The sequence below is a fragment of the Xenopus tropicalis genome, chromosome 8 (assembly GCF_000004195.4).
Source record: "Xenopus tropicalis strain Nigerian chromosome 8, UCB_Xtro_10.0, whole genome shotgun sequence".
Lineage (NCBI taxonomy): Eukaryota > Metazoa > Chordata > Amphibia > Anura > Pipidae > Xenopus > Xenopus tropicalis.
This window is the reverse complement of record NC_030684.2, coordinates 3,840,796-3,861,345: the sequence shown is the minus strand read 5'-3', so window position 1 is coordinate 3,861,345 and position 20,550 is coordinate 3,840,796. Positions and strand designations below refer to the sequence as shown.

Sequence of the window (20,550 nt, the reverse complement as noted above, 5' to 3'; positions counted from 1 at the left end):
CAAAAATAAACCAATCAGAAGGCTTATTGATTCTGCTGTGTAATCTTTATTACACCTTTAGCTATATATATATATATATATATATATATTGATATTGATATTGTTATTGATATCTATTTACTGAAGAAGTTGTGGATGGCTTTGATACATGCCTAAGGCATTTTTTTAACACACTATATGAAAAAGCAATATTAGAGAGAAGGCTCATACTCTGTACCATTGATGTGAAAGATCTATATACATCCATTCCAGGGGTTCTGAGTATATAAGAGAATAATTAAGTGCATTTTAATTTGATTCCAAATAAGTAAATTGATATTTATGCCCTGAGTGAAGGCTTTATTTTGCTTTCTTTGACAGAATAACAGACTAGGACTCAAGTCTTGCCTTAAGCAGGGCCAGATCTAAGTAGGAGAGGCAGCTGCCTAGGGTGCAAGAGTTGAGGAAAGAGAGTGAACAAAGGGCCGGAGGGTGACCATCCATTTGAGGGTTGGGAGCCACCAGTTGAGTCAAGAACCAGTAAGGGAGGAATAGTAGAAGATATTAAGTGGATGGTGCTGGGCCAATTAGTATTGCTTTGGCTTCAAATACTACTAGTTCTGCAGATAAGGATTGCAAAAATTGACTTTAAAATGAGACTCAGACTCAGAAAGAGACTTATCAATGTGAACTCTGATCAAATGGACTTTTTGAACACACCCACTTAGCTGGGGAAAATTGGGAGAAGTTTAGATGAGGACCCAGGGGTCCCACCTTAGTGCCATTGCTCCCTCCTGTTTAATTCCCCCAGTAAAGTTCATAACCCAACATGGACTGGCAGTGAGGGGTCTTCGGAACCTGGCCTCTCTGAGGAGTTCCTTCTAATATTCTCCCCAAAACTTGAGAATACTTATATTTTTAGATTAGGAGCAAGATCATTATGCAACCACCTCATTATGAGGTGGTCAAAATATCGAAATGCTGGGAGGTGTCCAAATTTCTAAATGCTTTTCTACACTGCGGAAAAACCTGCCTTGAATAAAGACACCATTATGGCACTTTGGTGAGGACTTAACTTCTACTTTGGTTTTTGGCTACCAAGTTGGGAAATGGCTGAACATCCAGAAGCTGCACCAACACAAAAGGGTGACCCTCTCTACTTTGTCTTTAGACTTCACCTCCACATAGAGGATCACATCAATAGTCTTATAAGACATTAGAGTTTTGTCTGAAAGGTTCATTTAGGTCTATAGCTCCACTTCCTGGAATACTGATTCGATTTGCTTTGTTTTATTCCTTGACCATAAGTACTACCATGATGAAGAGATCGATCCCTGTCATCTCTTTAACACCTACGTCAGGGATGATAAGATGGTTTCCAAAAAAGAGCTGGTGGAAGATCCCCTGAAATTTCTCTATAAATTATTATCATCAGGTATGTGAGCAACATCATGAATACTGAGAATACTGGAATCCAACCACAAGGTGCTAAGATTTCAATATTTGTACATTTATACATTACCAAAATTGAATTTGATCATCTAGGGGCTAACCATAGAATTTCCCCCCCCCCACAATTTTTTTCGAGATTTACTATTCGTCTAACTGGCCAAAAATCTGAATCCCACAAATTGCCATCTGAAACATGCTGAGTTCATGTAGAAGTCAATGGCAGAGGTCCCGTCGCTTTCCTGGAAGATCCTTCTTTTGTCTCGGAACATTATTCTTTTTGGATTTAGACGTTCAAGAAAATGAGTTTAGTTGAATTTGAAAATGAAAGTTTTAGGGGCTGATTCAGAAAATATTCAAACATATTTATGCGTTAAAAATGATTTTTAATTAAGTAAAGATTCATCAAAGTCATTAAGCATGCCTTAATAGTCATATCGTATACGCAAAAATCTCAATTATCGCAGAGTGCTATGTCCATCACATTGCAAAAATTATCAAATAGAAATCGTCCTAACACATAATTCACAGACATATTTTAAGAGTTAAAAGCATGAAATATCGGAATAATTATTGCAAATATTAACACCTCCTAGGAGTGGGTGTCACTAAACAACGGTTGGTTGGTGAGCATTTGTGAAGACAATATGGAGTTTGCAGTTGGATTTTGTTGGATTGGGAAGAAGAGAATCAAGTATGTGATCGCCCTAGAGCAGGGGTAGGGAACCTTGGCTCTCCAGCTGTTATGGAACTACCAGTCCCACAATGCATTGCAGGAGTCTGACAGCCACAGTCATGGTTAATTAAGGAAAATGCTTGCTGGGATTTGTAGTTTTATCACAGCTGCAGAGCCAAGGTTCCCTACCCCTGCCCTAGAGTGATGCATCCTGGAGTTTTCAGGGAAAGATCAACTCTAGAGGGATTATCAGAGGAGGAATTAGTGAAGAGCTATAGGGTAAATAGAGCAGCAATCTATAGCCTGTATGAGGTACTAGAGCCTTACCTGCAGTCACTAACACACAGAAGCCATGCTGTCCCTCTCATATTGAAACTTCTGTTCTCCCTTCATTTTTTTGAAAATGGAAGTTTTCAGTGATATATGGTGGAAAGTTGCAGTCCACATTTTTACGGTGCTTTGGGCAGGTCCTGAATGCAATATGTTCAGTTCTATTGTGTGAGTGGAATCCCAAACATATTAGGTGCCATAGATGTGGCATTTAATCCCCCCTAGACAAAGAGCATATTTTCCGAAATCGCAAAAATGACTATTCTCTGAATATCCAAGTCGTTTGTGACAGTAACATGAATGTTCATAAGTATTGTGTCAGGATTTCCAGGCTCCTCACATGATTCTTACATCTTGAAGCTGTCCGGATTATATGCTGATTTTGAAAGTGGAAAAATGCCTCATGGATAGCTTTTAGGTAAGTATTTGGGTCATGTCTATCAGAGGTTTCCTATATTTGCTTTCTGTCTCCCACTGTGAAACCAGGGCCTGCCTGCCATAAGCATGGTTTGCCATTGCAAGTAGGCCCTCTTTTCACAGTAGGAGACTATATGCAGCTACTTGTAGTGTCAGCTATCAGTCTCACACTGTGTTATCCATTGCAAGCAGGCCCTGTATTCACAGTGGGAGACTTGAAGCAGCTTATTTGATTTGATGATTTGATGTGTGGGGGTCATAACTTTTTTTTATATCTGATAATATAGGTAAGGTTGTTTGCAAATTTAACACAAAGAGTATGCTATACAACAGTGCAAACAGTTGTGTCATTGTTTGGTAAATAGCTTACAACTTACATTGTCAGGGAGTCGCATGCTATTTGTTTATGCGTAAACAACAATGGGCCGGTAAAACATCAAAGCCACCTGTTTTGGAGGTATGATTTTTACAGGAAAAGGGCAGATAAGAAAGCCTGTATGTCTGGACAGGACAGGAATGTCAGACAGGAATGAGCGAGAGCCATTGAACATCTTCTGCTGGTTCCCTATGCTTGTATTTTTTTAACTGTACCTACCTGTATCTGCAAGGAGTGTGTATGTTTCCCCATGTCTACATGGGTTTTTTATCAGTTTCCTTCCACATGCTAAAAATATAGAGGCAGATTTATTGGTCCAGATAAAATTTGTTCATTTGATAGGGTTCTTATATTGAATGCTCCACCGGTGCAGGAACTAATGTCATGAAGAGCTTTATAATATGTTAGCACTACATAGGATAATATGCATTATAACACCTTTGAGCACATTAACTAACTATTGATGAGTGAATCTGTTCCATTTTGCATTGAGAAAAGTTTAGTGAAATAGCAAACATGGTGTGTGTCCCAAAAAAATTGTTGGGCTGGGCAATTTTTTTAATGCATGCATTAAAAAGAGACTCATGCATCAAAAAAACTACATATGTCTGACAATTTTTTTGACACGGGCAACAATTTTTTGTCGTGTGGAAAAAGGTCAAGATTTTTTTGAGATTTATCATCTATAAAACTTTTTGAGTTCATGTAGATGAAAGTGAGTGAATTTTTCTGCGGTGAGCTCTAATCTCACATTTTGTTAAATCTGCCCCTTTGTGTTTATGTTCCTTTGATGGGGGTATGCAGCACCCTCTCATATTTTTTCTGTAGACACTGTATGAAGAAAAATATTTTCTGTGCAATTTTGATAGACGTGGCAGTTATATTTACTAATTTAACAAAGAAAAATCAGCTGAATGTCAGATGGAGCAAATCCTGTACTGAGTCATGGGAAATTTCTCTGAGAAACACTCCCCATATCCTTTAGGTATTTACAGTTGCTCTCATGTTTTTGTTTCTTTACTTACATAAAATGAAATTTATTGTTCAAATATAGTTTGAGTAAATATCTAATATATTTTTTAATTCATTTGTTTATTGTTAGTAAGTGCATTTTAGGGGAGCATTTACTAATGTTCATGATTTATTCTCACAATTTGTGTTTTTTGTGCAAAAAAACGGATTTTTTTTGTGATTTATTATAACTTTGCCAACTAAATGCTTTCTGTCATATAGAAGTGGGGGCTTTTTTTTATGGCAAATTGTAACAATCTTTATTTAATTTGTGGTTCTAGTGGTTTACAGATTTTTTTAGAAAAACAAACAAATATTTTAATAGATTTTTTTATTTAACATATTTTTTCAATTCAAATTTTTAACTGGCAGGCTTTTATAGAAGTCATTTGTTTTTTGTAACATTAAAGCATTTTTAGATTTTTTCCCAATCTCCATTGGGGCCAGGGCAGGTTTCACCTGGTGGGGTGTGAGTCCCCTGGGCTGGGAGTGCCAGTGGACCCTGCACCCCCCAGTCTGAACCCTGCATCTCAGGCTAAATGACTGGATACATTAGCACAGAGACCGGCCTCTTTAGTTTTGAAGATAATATATATACCTTATATATATACCTTGAGAAAGGTCCCGATGGGGACCGAAACGTAACATTGGCTGTTCATGCGTTTTTAATACACAATTGATTGTTTTTGGAACATAACTCGGTGTTGCTGGTCTTTTTTGGATATATATATATATATATATATAAATGAGCTGCCCATGTTGACTTTTTTGTTATGTATTTTCTCCAGGGAAAACTTTATCTTTCACAATATTTAGACAAGATTACTAGCTAGAGGGCCAAAATATTTAAAACAGGGAGGGATAGGTAAAGGAGAGCAGACAGGACACGGTCTCTTTACTCGCTGTCACATGGTTTCTGCTGACTTCCTTGGTAAATAATACATTGATTATTCATGATTTTCAGCAACAATAAATGCACAGAACCAAGGAGTGTATCTCCTGTATGTATCCAGCATCTTGTGCCAACTGTCTCCTTCCAGAATATCACCCAGGATTTTGGGCAAGAGTGTTGATTACAGGCAATTCCAAGGTATTTGATGTTTCATCTTAACTACATGAGATGTGACACTGAGAAGCATTGTATTGAGATCTAGCTGGCATATAGTTTACATTATATGTTTATATTATTTTTATATTTTATAACAGTATGCGTTGTTTTTCCTTGCTGAAATCCTATTGGTTCATGGTATGAAAAACCCTAAAACCTAATGATTTCTGAGCATTACACATTTGTTCCTTCTCTTTATTTAGTACTAATGCATACATTTGAATTCCGGTTAAAAGATATGAAGTGACCTTTGCTAATAATATAACGGTGCTTTTAGGAAAACCTCACTATGAGCTGTGCAGAGCATAAAGACTACCAGTTTGATCCATGTTGTTTCTTTTACACGTACGTCGAGGATGATAAGATAATTTCTAAGAAGGAGCTGCTGGAAGATCCCCTGAGATTTCTCTATAAATTATTCTCATCAGGAGTGTGAGCTCCATTATCAATACTGAGAATACAGAAAGCCAACCAAAGGGTGATAGAATTGTAATATCCATACATCACATAATATTTAGATAAATTTAATACAAATTCCAATAAATAATAAACATTGGAGGCCCATATATCAACATTCTCATTGAAAGAGCCTTTTTTAAAAAAGCACAAACAAAAAAGAAAGTGGTAAAACTGTGAAAAGAAGAACTTTTTTGTGGTTTTTACATTTTTCCTTGGATGGTTGTGGACTTTTATGAACTAAAAAAGAAGAGCTGCCATTGACTTCTATATAACGTCGCCTGCTCTTAGACGCCAACGGTTTGTATTAATGCTTTGTAAACTTAAAATATTATGAATTTTTGTGGTTTACTCATTTACTAACACTGATTTTTTTTTTTAAAAATGTGGCAAAGGAAAAACGCTGCAGCTTTTCTGAGATTTACTATGTGGCTGAATACCGAATCCGAATCCTAATTTGCATATACTAATTAGGTTACGGAAAGGTTACAGTTTCAACTTCTGTGATTTTTCTTTTGTCCCCCGCTTCTTTTATGTCGCCCATGACTATTTTTTGTCGCCCGTGCTTTTTTACGCAATCGCGTCCAATTCGTCAATGGCGAAATGCGGAAATTCGCTGTAAATCAATGCCTGGCAAAAAAATTCGCTCATCGCTAATAAAGACACTTTTATTTTACATATATTTTATTACATTTTGTTCCGTATTTTACTCTTCTGCCATTGTCTGTAGACAGGTACCTGTGGTTGAAAATGTGTGTGCATGAAAGATGTACCCTCCATTTTACCAAATAAGAATGTAAGAAAAATTTTACAAAGAGCTGAGTTTACATTTATCTCTTATTTATTTATTTTTATTGCTGTCACATGGTCACATGATCGTTTGTAAATAACATATTGTTTGTTCATGACTTTCATCCACAAACCCAAGCGCCTCGACTACACAGTTTATCCACCGCTGAGCGAGCGTCAGCCTCATCAATCCAACCACGAGTATTAAACTTTGTATTGTAAATAACATGTTGTTTGTTCATGATTTTCATCCACAAATTCAAGCTCCTCAACTAAGCACTTTATCCATCACTGAGCGAGAGTCAGCCTCGGGAATCCAACCGTGAGTACAGAATGTTGTGTTTGGTATCTTTACTGATAAAATTCATTAGCTCATGGATAAAAAGTCTTGATACAAGTATTTTAATTTCAATTGATTGATATTAAATGACCTTTGTTTTCAGGGTAACGGGACTGTTGGGGAACCCTCACTATGAGCGGCACAGAGCAGAAGTACTACCTTGATGAAGATCTGGATGCTTGTCTTCTCTTTGACACGTACTTCGGGGCTGATAAGACCATTGCTAAGAAGGAGCTGCTGGAAGATCCCCTGAGCTTTCTCTATAAATTATTCTCATCGGGTATGTGACCCCCATTATAAATATTGAGAATACTGAAACGTTTACTTTGAATTGTTCTGCTTCATATTTTGTAAAAGAATGTTAAGCATTAGAAAACAAAATCAGTATTAACAAATCAAAATTAAGAGAACTTTTTGTACTCTATTCTCCTAAATGAATTAATTCAAGATGATTTATGACTGTAATTTTTTGTTTATCCCAAGTAGGGTTGCACCGAATGCACATTTTTGGATTCTGGCGAACCTCCGAATCCTTCATAAAGGATTCGGCCGAATACCGAACCGAATCTGAATTGGCATATGCTAATAAGGTTTGGGAAGGGTTAAATATCACCACATGCATGGCGATAAGGTGACAGGTCCCCTTTAACAATAGTTCAGAAATGACCGTTGTTGTTTTTGCCTTTAGGTTTTGTGAAGGGAGAAACACTGATAAATCTTTCCGTTGGCTCTGACGTGTCTAAAACCTTTGTCGCTGCCGATTTCTTCAAAAATATCATATTGCTGGAATCTTCAGACTCCTCTATTAAAGCCATAGAGAGCTGGATCCAAAATAAGCCCGGAGCTGCGGAACAATCCCATGCTGCAGAGTTTGCTTGCTCACTTAAAGGGCAAAGGTGAGGTGAGAAAAGACCATGGTCCTGTTATTCTCTGTTGTTAAAATCTAGTTGAAAGAATTCAATGTGGCAAAACAATCAAAGGGCTTTATTATGCTTGTAGTCGAGCAATATCATGGTGGTATTTTTAAAGCAAACTCGTTCATTAACATTTTTCTCCTGCTCCTCAGGGTCACTAAACTGCCTCCATCAGTGAGGAGCACATCTAAGTAGAATTCCACTAGGAAATAAATCACAGACAGTTTTGCAGCAGCTAAAATCTTTGTATAAATGTTTAGAAATAGCAATAACTATTAAATGCAAACAGAACTGTATAAACCCTGCTCTGGGAAACCCATGTGGTTTAGCCAACTCCCAGCACAGTCTTTCCCAAGATGCAGTCCCACACTCCACTCCTGATGGGAATAACCTTACCCAGTTCAGTCTCTGGCAAAGTCCCTTTCCCAAGAGCTCTTTAGTTTCCTCAGGTAGCGCTACCTGCCCCAAAGTACCTCTACCTTTGGTCCCACCAGAGGAGATCTTATAGACTGTATAAATGCTTTTTCCAGTGCAACAAAACTGCAATGAGCTGTAAGGAGAAATGTTTTTTTTTTGGGGGGGGGAACTATGCATATTTTTTTCCTCCCTTTTGTTCAGTTAAAAGCCAGGGTTTAACTTGACAGCTGTCTGTCTTTTTAACATCAAAAACTGTAACTTGCAAGAGGGTGTCATAGAGCTTTAGCCCTTCCAATAAATAGGGTAAATAATAATAATAATATATGATAATATACATATTCTTAAACACAGCAAATGTGTTGTTTTTCAGTACTGGGTATAAGAAGCAAGAAGAAAAGGCCAGAGGGGCAATCAAACAAGTGGTAAAATGGGACATCACCAAGGAGAACCCACTGGGTGCAGTTGTGTTGCCCCAAGCAGATTGTATAGTCATTGTTTATCACTTGGAGGCCATTTGCAAAGATCCCGATATGTATATAAACCTTCTAAAGAAATTGTTATCCCATCTGAAGATTGGAGGTCACCTGGTCATGATGGCAGGGATCAACATCTCTTATTACATGGTCGGCCAATTCAAGTTTGGTGCACTAGCCCACAATGAAGAGTTTATGCAAAAGGCTGTGACACAAGCCGGTTGCACCGTTGTGAGCACTGAAACTCACAGAAGCAAATTTAAATCCCCTTTGACCGAATATGAATCAATTGCCTACTTTGTGTGCCGTAAAGACCGAGTGGTTTAACCGGTCAGATTCACCCTCAATTGCAATAATGATTCTAACATTAATATTGCATTAAATTTGAATGATTATATCTACTCTTAGGTTAGTGCTGCTTATATATAAAATATTTCCTAATCTCATGGTCTCAACAGTGATACCATCATCAAAATAGAAAAAAATCATTGTGCTTGAAAACAGTGCGCAATATTCTATGAATCTGTGTTGCTTCGAAAAGAAAAAAGTAATGGTTGAAAACCTGCTTCTATGAGGACGTTTACTTCCTGTTACACAAGCAAGATTCTCTACTTCCTGTCTGAAAAAATGCAACACTTCCTTTTTGTTCTATGGCAAGGATTCTTACTCATAAGTAGCATCTTCTGATGTGTGGTGTGATTGATCAGATTGACAGGTATCATTTATTGAACAAAAATAAACCAATCAGAAGGCTTATTGTTTCTGCTGTGTAATCTTTATTACAGCCTTTAGCTCTATATACATATTGATATCTATTTACTTAAGAAGTTGTGGATGGCTTTGATACATCCCTAAGGCATTTTCTTAACACTCTATATGAAAAAGCAATATTAGAGAGAAGGCTCATACTCTGTACCATTGATGTGAAAGATCTATATACATCCATTCCAGGGGTTTTGAGTGTATGGGAGAATAATTAAGTGCATTTTTTCCAAATTAATAAATTGATATTTAAGCCTTTCTTTGACAGAATAATAGACTAGGTCTTAAGTCTTGCCTTAAGCAGGGCCAGATCTAAGTAGGAGAGGCAGCTGCCTAGGGTGCAAGAGTTGAGAAAAGAGAGTGAACAAAGGGCCGGAGGGTGAGCATCCAACAGGGGTTTGGGAGCCACCAGTTGAGTCAAGGACCAGAAAGGGAGAAAGAGTAGGAGATATTAAGTGGATGGTGCTGGGCCAATTAGTATTGCTTTGGCTTCAAATACTACTAGTTCTGCATATAAGGATTGCAAAAATTGACTTTAAAATGAGACTCAGACTCAGAAAGAGACTTATCCATGTGAACTCTGATCACATGGACTTTTGAACACACCCACCTTAGTGCTATTGCTCCCTCCTGGTTAATTCCCCCAGTAAAGTCCATAACCCAACATGGACTGGAAGTGAGGGGTCTTCAGAACCTGGAGTTCCTTCTAATATACTTCCCAAGACTTGAAAATACTTATATTTTTAAGGTTAGGAGCAAGATCATTATGCAACCACCTCATGATGGTCAAAAGGTAGTCAAAATATTGAAATGCTGGGAGGTGTCCAAATTTTGAAATGCTTTTCTACACCGTGGAAAAACCTGCCTTGAATAAAGACACTATTATGGCACTTTGGTGAGGACTTAACTTCTACTTTGCTTTTTGGCTACCAAGTTTGGAAATGACTGTACATCCAGAAGTTGCACCAACACAAAAGGATGACCCTCTCTACATTGTTGTAATGATACCTGGTGGTCTAGCGGGGCGGCGGGAACGCCCGCCGCCTCCTCCGGTGCGGGGACGCCCGCCGTCATCTTCTAGGCGCGTGCACGCGCCTCATTCTGCTCCTTATGCGCATGTGCGTTCTTGATGCGTGCGCATGCGCACTCGAGTTTTCTCCGGCGCGCGCGTGACGTCATTTCGGCGCGAAATTCAAATATTTAAAGCACTCACTGCACTGTATTCGTTGCCCAACATAGGTTTTCCTTGCTGATTTCCGGGGTGTGCTTATCTACTGTTTTCCTGTGTTCTTGACCTTGCCTGTATCTGACTTCTCTCACTTGCTGCCTGTTTGGACCTTTTGCCCGTTCTTGACCTTCCTTGTTTGCTGCCTGAACTGACCATTGCCTGCCTGACCATTCTACCGGATTCTGATTCTGTGCTGCCTCATGGATAGCTTTTAGGTAAGTATTTGGGTCATGTCTATCAGAAGTTTCCTATATTTTCTTTCTGACTCCCACTGTGAAACCAGGGCCTGCCTGCCATAAGCACGGTTTGCCATTGCAAGCAGGCCCTCTTTTCACATTGGGAGACTATACACAACTACTTGTAGTGTCAGCTATCAGTCTCACAATGTGCTATCCATTGCAAGCAGGCCCTGTTTTCACAGTGGGAGACTGGAAGCAGCTTATTTGATTTGATGATTTGATGTGTGGGGGGTCATACCTTTATATTATATTTGATAATATAGATAAGGTTTTTTGCAAATTTAACACAAGGAGTACACTACACAACAGTGCAAACAGTTGTGTCATTGTTTGGTAAATAGCTTACAACTTACATTTTCAGGAGGTGCATGCTATTTGTTTATGCGTAAACAAGAATGGGCTGGTAAACCATCAAAGCCACCTTTTGTGGAGGTATGATTTTCACAGGATAAAGGTGGATAAGAGAGGCTGGATGTCTGGACTTAGCAGACAGTCAGGAATGAGGGACAGCCATGTAACATCTTCTGCTGGTTCCCTATGCTTGTATTTTTATGTACTTTATGAACTGTACCTACAGTATCTGCAAGGAGTGTGTATGTTTCCCCATGTCTTCATGGGTTTTCCATCTGTTTCCTTCCACATGCTAAAAATATAGAGGCAGCTTAATTGGCCCTGATAAAATTTGTAAATGTGATAGTGTTCTTATATTGAATGCTCCACCGGTGCAGGAACTAATGTCATGAAGAGCTTTATATTATGGTAGCACTACATAGGATAATATGCATTATAACACTTTCGGGCACATTTACTAACTAGTGATGAGGGAATCTGTCCCGTTTGGCTTTGACGAAAAATTATGTGAATCTTGCAAACGTTTAGTGAACTGGCAAACATGTTGTGCGTCCCAAAAAAATTGTTGCGTGGGGCAATTTTTTTTAACACACGCATCAAAAAGAGACTCATGCATCAAAAAAATACGTGTGTAACAATTTTTTTGACACGGGCAACAATTTTTTGTTGCACAGAAAAAAGGCAAGATTTTTTTGAGATTCACCTTCGAAAAAACTTTTTGAGTTCATGTAGATGAGAGTGCGTGAATTTTTCTGTGGTGAGCTCTGATCTCACATTTTGTTAAATCTGCCCCTTTGTGTTTATGTTCCTTTGATTGTGGTATGCAGCACCCTCTCATATTTTTTCTGTAGACACTGTATGAACAAAAATATTTTGTGTGCAATTTTGATAGACGTGGCAGTTATATTTACTAATTTAACAAAGAAAAATCAGCTTAATAGCAGATGGAGCACATCCTGTGCCAAGTCATGGGAAACACAATTTTCTTTAAGTACCGCCTACCCCAAGTAGGTGTTAATATTCGTACAGACTAATGTGATATTTAGTGCATTTAACCCTTCATATGTGTTTGTGAATCATGCGTTAGTATTATTTCTATTGGCTAATAAATGCAGTGCGTTTTTCTGCGCATGCGATATACATCTCTACACATGTAAAATAACTTTAATGAATCAGGAATTAATTATTGCATGCTTTTTAAAGCAAAAAAGCATGCGATAAGCGTTATCGACCTTTAGTGAAACAGCCCCATTGATTGTTATTTGGCTTGGCTCTTCCGTGTATGAAAACTTTGTTGATGCCAATTTCTTCAAAAAATATATTGCTGGAATCTTGAGACTTCTGTATAAAAGCCCGAGAGAACTGGGTTAGCAATGAACCGTGAGCTGAAGAATATTCCATGTTTCAGAGTTTGCTGAGGAGGAGGGGAAACTGTAGTTCATTAAAAGTTTAAAGAATCATGTAGTGTCTTTAAAGGAGAATAAAAGGTTAAAACTAAGCTTAAAGGAAAAAGAAAGGTAAAGTTACTTGGGGGTGCCAAAATGTTAGGCACCCCCAAGTGACTTTAACCGCCTACCTTTTACCCCGGGCTGGTGCCGCTGTCAGGAGAAAACAGCACCAGCCCGGGGTAGCTGCCGGCGCTTCCTCCTTCCGGCTTCGCTGCGCGCGCATGCGCAGTAGAGTGAAAAGCCGAACTTAAACATTTAAGTCGGCTTTTTCGCTCTACTGTGCATGCCCGGCCACCGGCAGTTTAGGAAGTGGAAGGCGGAAGGAGGAAGTGCTGCGCTCCAGGTGCCCCGGGCTGGTGCTATTTTCTCCTAACAGGGGCACCAGCCCGGGGTACAAGGTAAGCGGTTAAAGTCACTTGGGGGTGCTTAACATTTTGGCACCCCCAAGTGACTTTGCCTTTCCTTCCCCTTTAATCAGAATGGTCTCTGTAAACAGCCATAAACACTCACAGTACTGCCGCTCTGAGTCCTTTGTGAAAAGAAACACTACATTTTCTTTTCTTCTATTCAGTACACATGGGCTTCTGTGTCAGACTTCCTTCTTTAAGCTCAAGCCTCCTGTGTAGCCATGAGCCTGTGTAGCTTCCTTCTCCTTCCCCTTCCGCCTTCTCTCTCCTCCCCTCTCCCTCCACCCTTATCCCCCCTCCCCTCAGCAGCAAGAGATACAGGCAGGAAAATGATGTGTGATCAAGCTAAAATGGCAGCTGTTTTGTTGAACAAACACAGAGAGTTTCTAGGGCTGTTGCTCAGGTATGGTAAAGCTTTCTGCAGAATAAATATAGTAGTCTAGCTTGAACTATTGTGATGAATCTATTGGCAATAAAAACACTGCTGCTCAACCACACTTTGCACAGTACCATCTCAAAAAAGAATATATATCATAATGAACAGCAATGAGCACATTTTTTGCCAACCACAGATTCGCAATGAATTTACACATTTCGCCACTGGTGAATTGTTTCATGAAAATTCACTTGTGATAAATTTGTCACGCAAAATGGGTGCGGTCACAGGCGCAGGGGACAAAAAATGATGTTGACGACAAAAAAGTCACATGACAGACGCGTTTTGCGAATTTTCTTGTCATTTCACGAATTTTACGGCGAAGCAAAACAAGACAGATTCACTCATCACTAGTAATGAATAGAAATCGACAGAATAATACAATTTCAGGGTCGGACTGGGCCGCCGGGAAAAATCCCGGTGGGCCCCATCGGCCCAGACCGATGTTTGCCGGCGCTCCCCCTACTGACTGTTCCTCCCCTACGCATTCAATTTATACGCGCTACGGGGGGGTTAGGGGGGCCCCTGGGGGGGGTTAGGGGATGCGGCTGGGGCACCTGCAGGGCCCCTGGGGTGGGAGCCCCGGTGGGCCCTGCACCCCCCAGTCCGACCCTGTACAATTTCACTTATATTTTTAACAGTTGACAATACATTTGATGAATTTTACTCCCACTATAATGTGACAAACCCACATCTTGCATTACTGCTACTGCATGCGAATGTAATAAAGTCGTTCAAATACCGTTTGAGCGAATGATATTTTTTCAGCCGTTCGTTGATTATTAATAATGACACTTTTATTTTACAAATATTTTTTTTTCATTTTGTTCCGTATTTTGCTCTTCTGCCGTTGTTTGTAAACAGGTACCTGGGGTTAATCATTTGTGTGCATGAAAGATGTACCCTCCATTTTGACAAGTAAGAAAGAATTTACAAACAACTGAATTTACATTTATCGTTTTTTTATGGTCACAGGATCATTTGTAAATAACATGTTGTTTGTTGCATGATTTTCATCCACAGAACCAAGTGCCCAAAAATACGCAGTTTATCCATCGCCGAGCGAGCGTCAGCCTTAGGAATCCAACCGTGAGTATTAAATGTTGTGTTTGGAGCTGAAAGCCATTGACTGCAACAAATGTTGAATTGTTTTGTGTTTTAAGTGAATTATATGAAATGTTACACTGAAAGGTATTTTCTGCTGGTGGTATTGTAACCTGATTTAATGGCTTTTGTGTTAAGTAGGGATGTATTTCCAAAAAGATGATTAATTTAGTTAATATTTTAATAGCTTTTAATTATTTTTTTCTGCCAACAATATATATATTCCCTTTACTCTGTAATAATAAAACAGTACCTGTACTTGATCCCAACTAAGATATAATTACCCCTTATTGGGGCAGAACAGCCCTATTGGGTTTATTTAATGGTTAAATGATTCCTTTTCTCTGTAATAATAAAACAGTACCTGTACTTGATCCTAACTAAGATATAATTACCCCTTATTGGGGGCAGAACAGCCCTATTGGGTTCATTTAATGGTTAAATGATTCCCTTTTCTCTGTAATAATAAAACAGTCCCTGTACTTGATCCCAACTAAGATATAATTACCCCTTATTGGGGCAGAACAGCCCTATTGGGTTGATTTAATGGTTAAATGATTCCCTTTTCTCTGTAATAATAAAACAGTACCTGTACTTGATCCCAACTAAGATATAATTACCCCTTATTGGGGGCAGAACAGCCCTATTGGGTTTATTTAATGGTTAAATGATTCCCTTTTCTCTGTAATAATAAAACAGTACCTGTACTTGATCCCAACTAAGATATAATTACCCCTTATTGGGGGCAGAACAGCCCTATTGGGTTTATTTAATGGTTAAATGATTCCCTTTTCTCTGTAATAATAAAACAGTACCTGTACTTGATCCCAACTAAGATATAATTACCCCTTATTGGGGCAGAACAGCCCTATTGGGTTTATTTAATGGTTAAATGATTCCCTTTTCTCTGTAATAATAAAACAGTATGTGTATTTCATCCCAACTAAGATATAATTACCCCTTATTGGGGGCAGAACAGCCCTATTGGGTTTATTTAATGGTTAAATGATTCCCTTTTCTCTGTAATAATAAAACAGTACCTGTACTTGATCCCAACTAAGATATAATTACCCTTATTGGAGGCAAAACAATTCACTGGATTTAATTGCTTTTCAGAGCGATAATATCATGAAAAATCATATTGGCGATCCAAAAGTCACAAAATTTTCGTATCCAAATGATCATAAACAGCAGGAAAACCTTTCTGACTTTGATCCTTCTGTGCATGTTTTTGGAAGCCTCCCATAGGGCTCAATGGCACCCTGCAGCTCCAACCTGGCCCAAGGAAAGTCTCCCATAGGGCTCAATGGCACTCTGCAGCTCCAACCCGGCCCAATGAAAGTCTCCCATAGGGCTCAATGGCACTCTGCAGCTCCAACCCGGCCCAAGGAAAGTCTCCCATAGGGCTCAATGGCACTCTGCAGCTCCAACCCGGCCCAAGGAAAGTCTCCCATAGGGCTCAATGGCACTCTGCAGCTCCAACCCGGCCCAAGGAAAGCCTCCCATAGGGCTCAATGGCACTCTGCAGCTCCAACCCGGCCCAAGGAAAGTCTCCCATAGGGCTCAATGGCACTCTGCAGCTCCAACCCGGCCCAAGGAAAGTCTCCCATAGGGCTCAATGGCACTCTGCAGCTCCAACCTGGCCCAAGGAAAGTCTCCCATAGGGCTCAATGGCACTCTGCCGCTCCAACCTGGCCCAAGGAAAGTCTCCCATAGGGCTCAATGGCACTCTGCAGCTCCAACCCGGCCCAAGGAAAGTCTCCCATAGGGCTCAATGGCACTCTGCAGCTCCAACCCGGCCCAAGGAAAGTCACCATACCAAAGCTTGAATGAATCCGAAACTTTCGTATTCTGCGGGACAATACGATTTTGTTGCACAAATTTTGTCGCAAACTACGAAAAAAGTCACGCAAAATATGAAAAAGTTGCACGACTATACAAAAAAGTAGCAGAAAATACGCACAAAAAGATCAAATATGATTTTTTTGTATTTCGTGCCTGTTGTACTTTAATAAATTGGCCCCTGAGTTTTAATACATATGTTTTAATTTCATTTAAAAGGTGACCTTTGCTTACAAGATAACGGCACTTTTTAGGAAAACCTCACTATGAGCTGCTCAAGGCTAAAGGACTACCATGACGAAGAGCTCGAACCTTGTCTTTTTTTTAACATGTACGTCGGGGTCGATAAGACAGTTTCCAAGAAGGAGTTTTTGGAAAATGCCCTAGAATTTCTCTATAATTTATTCTCATCAGGTTTGTGAGCTACATTATAAATACTGAGAATACTGTCCCCTGGTGGCCCTTATTGGGGTTAAGGTCGGGACCAAGGAGGATGTCTAATACATGGTATACACTGGGTTAAGCAAGTCTTTTAGGTGAATTCAGGCAAAAGATCAGGGCAGGCAGCAAACAGCGTAGACAGGAACAAAGCAGGAAGTCAGAAGCCAGTAGATCAAGCCAAAACAATATTTTACGCACCCAGGAACTTTACAAGGAAAGACATATATAATCAGGCATTGAACCCAGGTCTCTGGGCCAAAATACTCAATTCTCTCTGAATACTGAACCAACACATCATTCTAATTGACATTTTAAAACCTGAGAACAATCCAGAAAGTGTAATGATCTCTGTCACCTCCAAATCTCCGGTGTTTTGAAGCCACATCACCTATGGTTCTGATCCTGTTTGGATTTGGTTTCATCTATAGCCTGTAGAAAGTATTGGACAATATCATGAACCCCCCAAACTATATCATGAATGTTAAAAAGTAAACAATATTTCAGTTATTTTCCTTTTCGGCTGTAGGTTCTGTGAAGGGAGAAACGTTGATGAATATTTCAGTTGGCGGTTGCTTGTCTGAAAACTTTATTACCGCTGATTTCTTCAACAATATTATACTGCTGGAATCTTCCGACGCCTGTATGAAAGCCATAGAGAACTGGGTGAGAAATGAACCCGGAGCTGTAGAACAATCCCACGCTGCAGAGTTTGTTTGCTCACTTAAAGGGCAAAGGTGAGACGATAAAGGACTAGGATTGTGTTATTTGTTGTTTGAAGAACCCATGGTGGCCTTGAAGGAGCTTTAACCACTGTTAACCATATTTTACATGAGAAGATAAAAGACTATGGTTGGGTTATTTCCTTAGTGAGATCTAAAGAGAGAGAACCCATGGTGGCCATAAATGGGATCTAACAACTGTTGCTTTACCATAATGTACAGGTATGGGACCAGTTATCCAGAATCCTCAGGACCTGGGGTATTCTGGATAAGGGGTCTTTCTGTAATTCGGATCTCCTACCTTAAGTCTACTTTTTTAAACAGTAATTAAATCCAATAGGATTGTTTTGGCTTCAATAAAGAGCAATTATATCTTAGTTGGGATCAAGTACAGGTACTGTTTTTTTATTACAGAGAAAAGGGACATGATTACTCTGTACAAGTACATTAGAGGGGATTATAGGCAGTTGGGGGATGTTCTTTTTTCCCATAAAAACAATCAACGCACCAGAGGTCACCCCTTTAGCTTAGAGGAACGGAGCTTCCATTTGAAGCAGCGTAGGTGGTTTTTCACGGTGAGGGCAGTGAGGGGGTTGGGGAATGCCCTTCCTAGTGATGTGGTAATGGCAGATTCTGTTAATGCCTATAAGAGGGGCCTGGATGAGTTCTTGATCAATCAGAATATCCAAGGCTATTGTGATACTAATATCTACAGTTAGTACTAGTGGTTGTATATATAGTTTATGTATGTGAGTATATAGATTGGTAGGTGTGGGTTGTGTGTGCTGGGTTTACTTGGATGGGTTGAACTTGATGGACACTGGTCTTTTTTCAACCCTATGTAACTATGTAACTATGAAATAAACCCAATAGGGCTGTTCTGCCCCAATAAGGGGTAATTATATCTTTGTTGGGATCAAGTACAGGTACTGTTTTATTATTACAGAGAAAAGGGAATCATTTAAACATGAAATAAACCCAATAGGGCTGTTCTGCCCCAATAAGGGGTAATTATATCTTAGTTGGGATCAAGTACAGGTACTGTTTTATTATTACAGAGAAAAGGGAATCATTTAACCATTAAATAAACCCAATAGGACTGTTCTGCCCCCAATAAGGGGTAATTATATCTTAGTTGGGATCAAGTACAGGTACTGTTTTATTATTACAGAGAAAAGGGAATCATTTAACCATGAAATAAACCCAATAGGGCTGTTCTGCCCCAATAAGGGGTAATTATATCTTAGTTGGGATCAAGTACAGGTACTGTTTTATTATTACAGAGAAAAGGGAATCATTTAACCATGAAATAAACCCAATAGGGCTGTTCTGCCCCAATAAGGGGTAATTATATCTTAGTTGGGATCAAGTACAGGCACTGTTTTATTATTACAGAAAAAAAGGAAACCATTTTAAAAGATGTGAATTATTTGATTAAAATGGAGTCTATGGTAGAGAGCCTTTCTGTAATTCAGAACTTTGTGGATAATGGGTTTCTGGATAAAGGGTCTGATACCTGTAGTTGGATTTTGGACTACAATTTACCCCCCAGGGTCCTGCAAAGTATTTTTAAAGGTTAAAGCATGCTGGGAATTATAGTCCAGAACTAACAGGGTGGTAGTTTTTAAAGCAACATCTCTCAATACAATTCTCCTGATCTTCAGGGTCACTGTGGTCTTGGCTTGATAAAGTACTTAAGGATAAGCCAAAAAATTTGTTTAGGGGCTTATGTCATCCCAAAATGTTTATATCTGAGAAATAAACAAAATGTTGCTTGATGGTTTATCCCAACTAAAATGTTACATGGGGCCAAGGCTAAATTGTTGGGCACTTTAATCACTAAGCTTGTCTATGTGAATTTTGAGAAAATGGGTTTTCTTCTTGAGAAAACTATACTTATGCTTTACCACTCTCTTGTTTAGTTAATAACAAAGGTTTTACTTGGTAGCTGGTTGTCATTTTTTTAAAACACAGTGACTTGCAAAGAATGTCATAGAGGTTTAGCTCCTCCAGTAATTAATGTAAAAAAAAGTGCTAAGTATTCTGAACCACAGATCTTTTTTTTTTTAGTACGGAGTGGAAGAAACAAGAAGAAAAAACCAGAAAGGCAATCAAAAAAGTGGTAAAATGGGACATCACCAAAGAGAACCCACTGGGTGAAGTTGTGTTGCCCCAAGCAGATTGTATAGTCATTCTTTTTTACTTGGAGCTAGTTAGCAAAGATCACAATATGTATATAACCCTTCTGAAGAAATTGTTATCCCTTCTGAAGATTGGAGGTCACCTGATCTTTATGACACTGATCAACATCTCTTATTACACAGTCGGCCAACACAAGTTTGCTGCACTGAAGTGCAATGAAGAGTTCATACAAAATTCTCTGACAGAAGCCGGGTGCAGTATTCTGAGCGTTGAAACTCACAAAAGGGAATTTAAATCCCCTATGGTGGATCATGAATCAATTGCATATTTTGTGTGCCGTAAAGACAGGGCGGTTTAACTGGTGAGATGCATAACCCAGTTGCAATTATATTTCTCCCATTAATCTTGCATTAAATTTGGATTATTATCACTTCTACATTTAGATTTGTGTCCCTAATACATAAAACATTCCCAATTTTCCAGATTTTCATCAAAATTGAAAAATAAAAATCACTGGTCTTGAAAACAGATATTATGTGAATTTGTATCATTTTGCAAAAAAAAATTTGACACAAAACAATGAATGGTTCAAAATGTGCTTCCATGGGGTGTTTACTTCCTGTTACACATGGGATAGTTAGTGATGAGTGCATTTTTTCAGCAGGCATAGGAATTTCTGCATTTTGCCATTGGCGA

The 20,550-nt window shown here is 39.0% G+C and overlaps 2 protein-coding genes across 3 annotated transcripts; both read left to right on the top strand.

The window, feature by feature from the left end:
• The first annotated feature begins 5,249 nt into the window (after nt 1–5,249).
• Nucleotides 5,250–9,491, top strand: LOC100485981 (nicotinamide N-methyltransferase). 2 transcript variants are annotated; one of them, XM_031890746.1, is made up of 4 exons: nt 5,250–5,328; nt 7,035–7,211; nt 7,620–7,827; nt 8,633–9,491. In XM_031890746.1, the coding sequence occupies exons 2-4, from the start codon at nt 7,064–7,066 to the stop codon at nt 9,060–9,062; spliced, it is 786 nt and encodes a 261-aa protein (XP_031746606.1). In that variant the 5' UTR covers nt 5,250–5,328; nt 7,035–7,063; the 3' UTR covers nt 9,063–9,491. The 2 variants fall into 2 exon arrangements, with proteins under 2 accessions (XP_031746606.1, XP_012825242.2); XM_012969788.3 differs by lacking the exon at nt 5,250–5,328 and adding an exon at nt 6,802–6,913.
• Nucleotides 9,492–14,169: 4,678 nt separating this feature from the next.
• On the top strand, nt 14,170–20,384 carry LOC100485824 (indolethylamine N-methyltransferase). Its single transcript, XM_002935102.3, has 5 exons — nt 14,170–14,524; nt 14,630–14,695; nt 16,772–16,966; nt 17,520–17,727; nt 19,783–20,384. The coding sequence occupies exons 3-5, from the start codon at nt 16,819–16,821 to the stop codon at nt 20,210–20,212; spliced, it is 786 nt and encodes a 261-aa protein (XP_002935148.2). The 5' UTR covers nt 14,170–14,524; nt 14,630–14,695; nt 16,772–16,818; the 3' UTR covers nt 20,213–20,384.
• Nucleotides 20,385–20,550: the final 166 nt, after the last annotated feature.

Excerpts from the sequence above, each read along its gene's own strand:
- LOC100485981 (XM_031890746.1), top strand. The coding sequence starts at position 7,064 with ATGAGCGGCACAGAGCAGAAGTACTACCTTGATGAAGATCTGGATGCT. Across the intron at positions 7,212-7,619 it reads CTATAAATTATTCTCATCGG|GTTTTGTGAAGGGAGAAACA; the intron begins GTATGTGACCCC and ends TTTTGCCTTTAG. Across the intron at positions 7,828-8,632 it reads TGCTCACTTAAAGGGCAAAG|TACTGGGTATAAGAAGCAAG; the intron begins GTGAGGTGAGAA and ends GTTGTTTTTCAG.
- LOC100485824 (XM_002935102.3), top strand. The coding sequence starts at position 16,819 with ATGAGCTGCTCAAGGCTAAAGGACTACCATGACGAAGAGCTCGAACCT. Across the intron at positions 16,967-17,519 it reads CTATAATTTATTCTCATCAG|GTTCTGTGAAGGGAGAAACG; the intron begins GTTTGTGAGCTA and ends TTTCGGCTGTAG. Across the intron at positions 17,728-19,782 it reads TGCTCACTTAAAGGGCAAAG|TACGGAGTGGAAGAAACAAG; the intron begins GTGAGACGATAA and ends TTTTTTTTTTAG.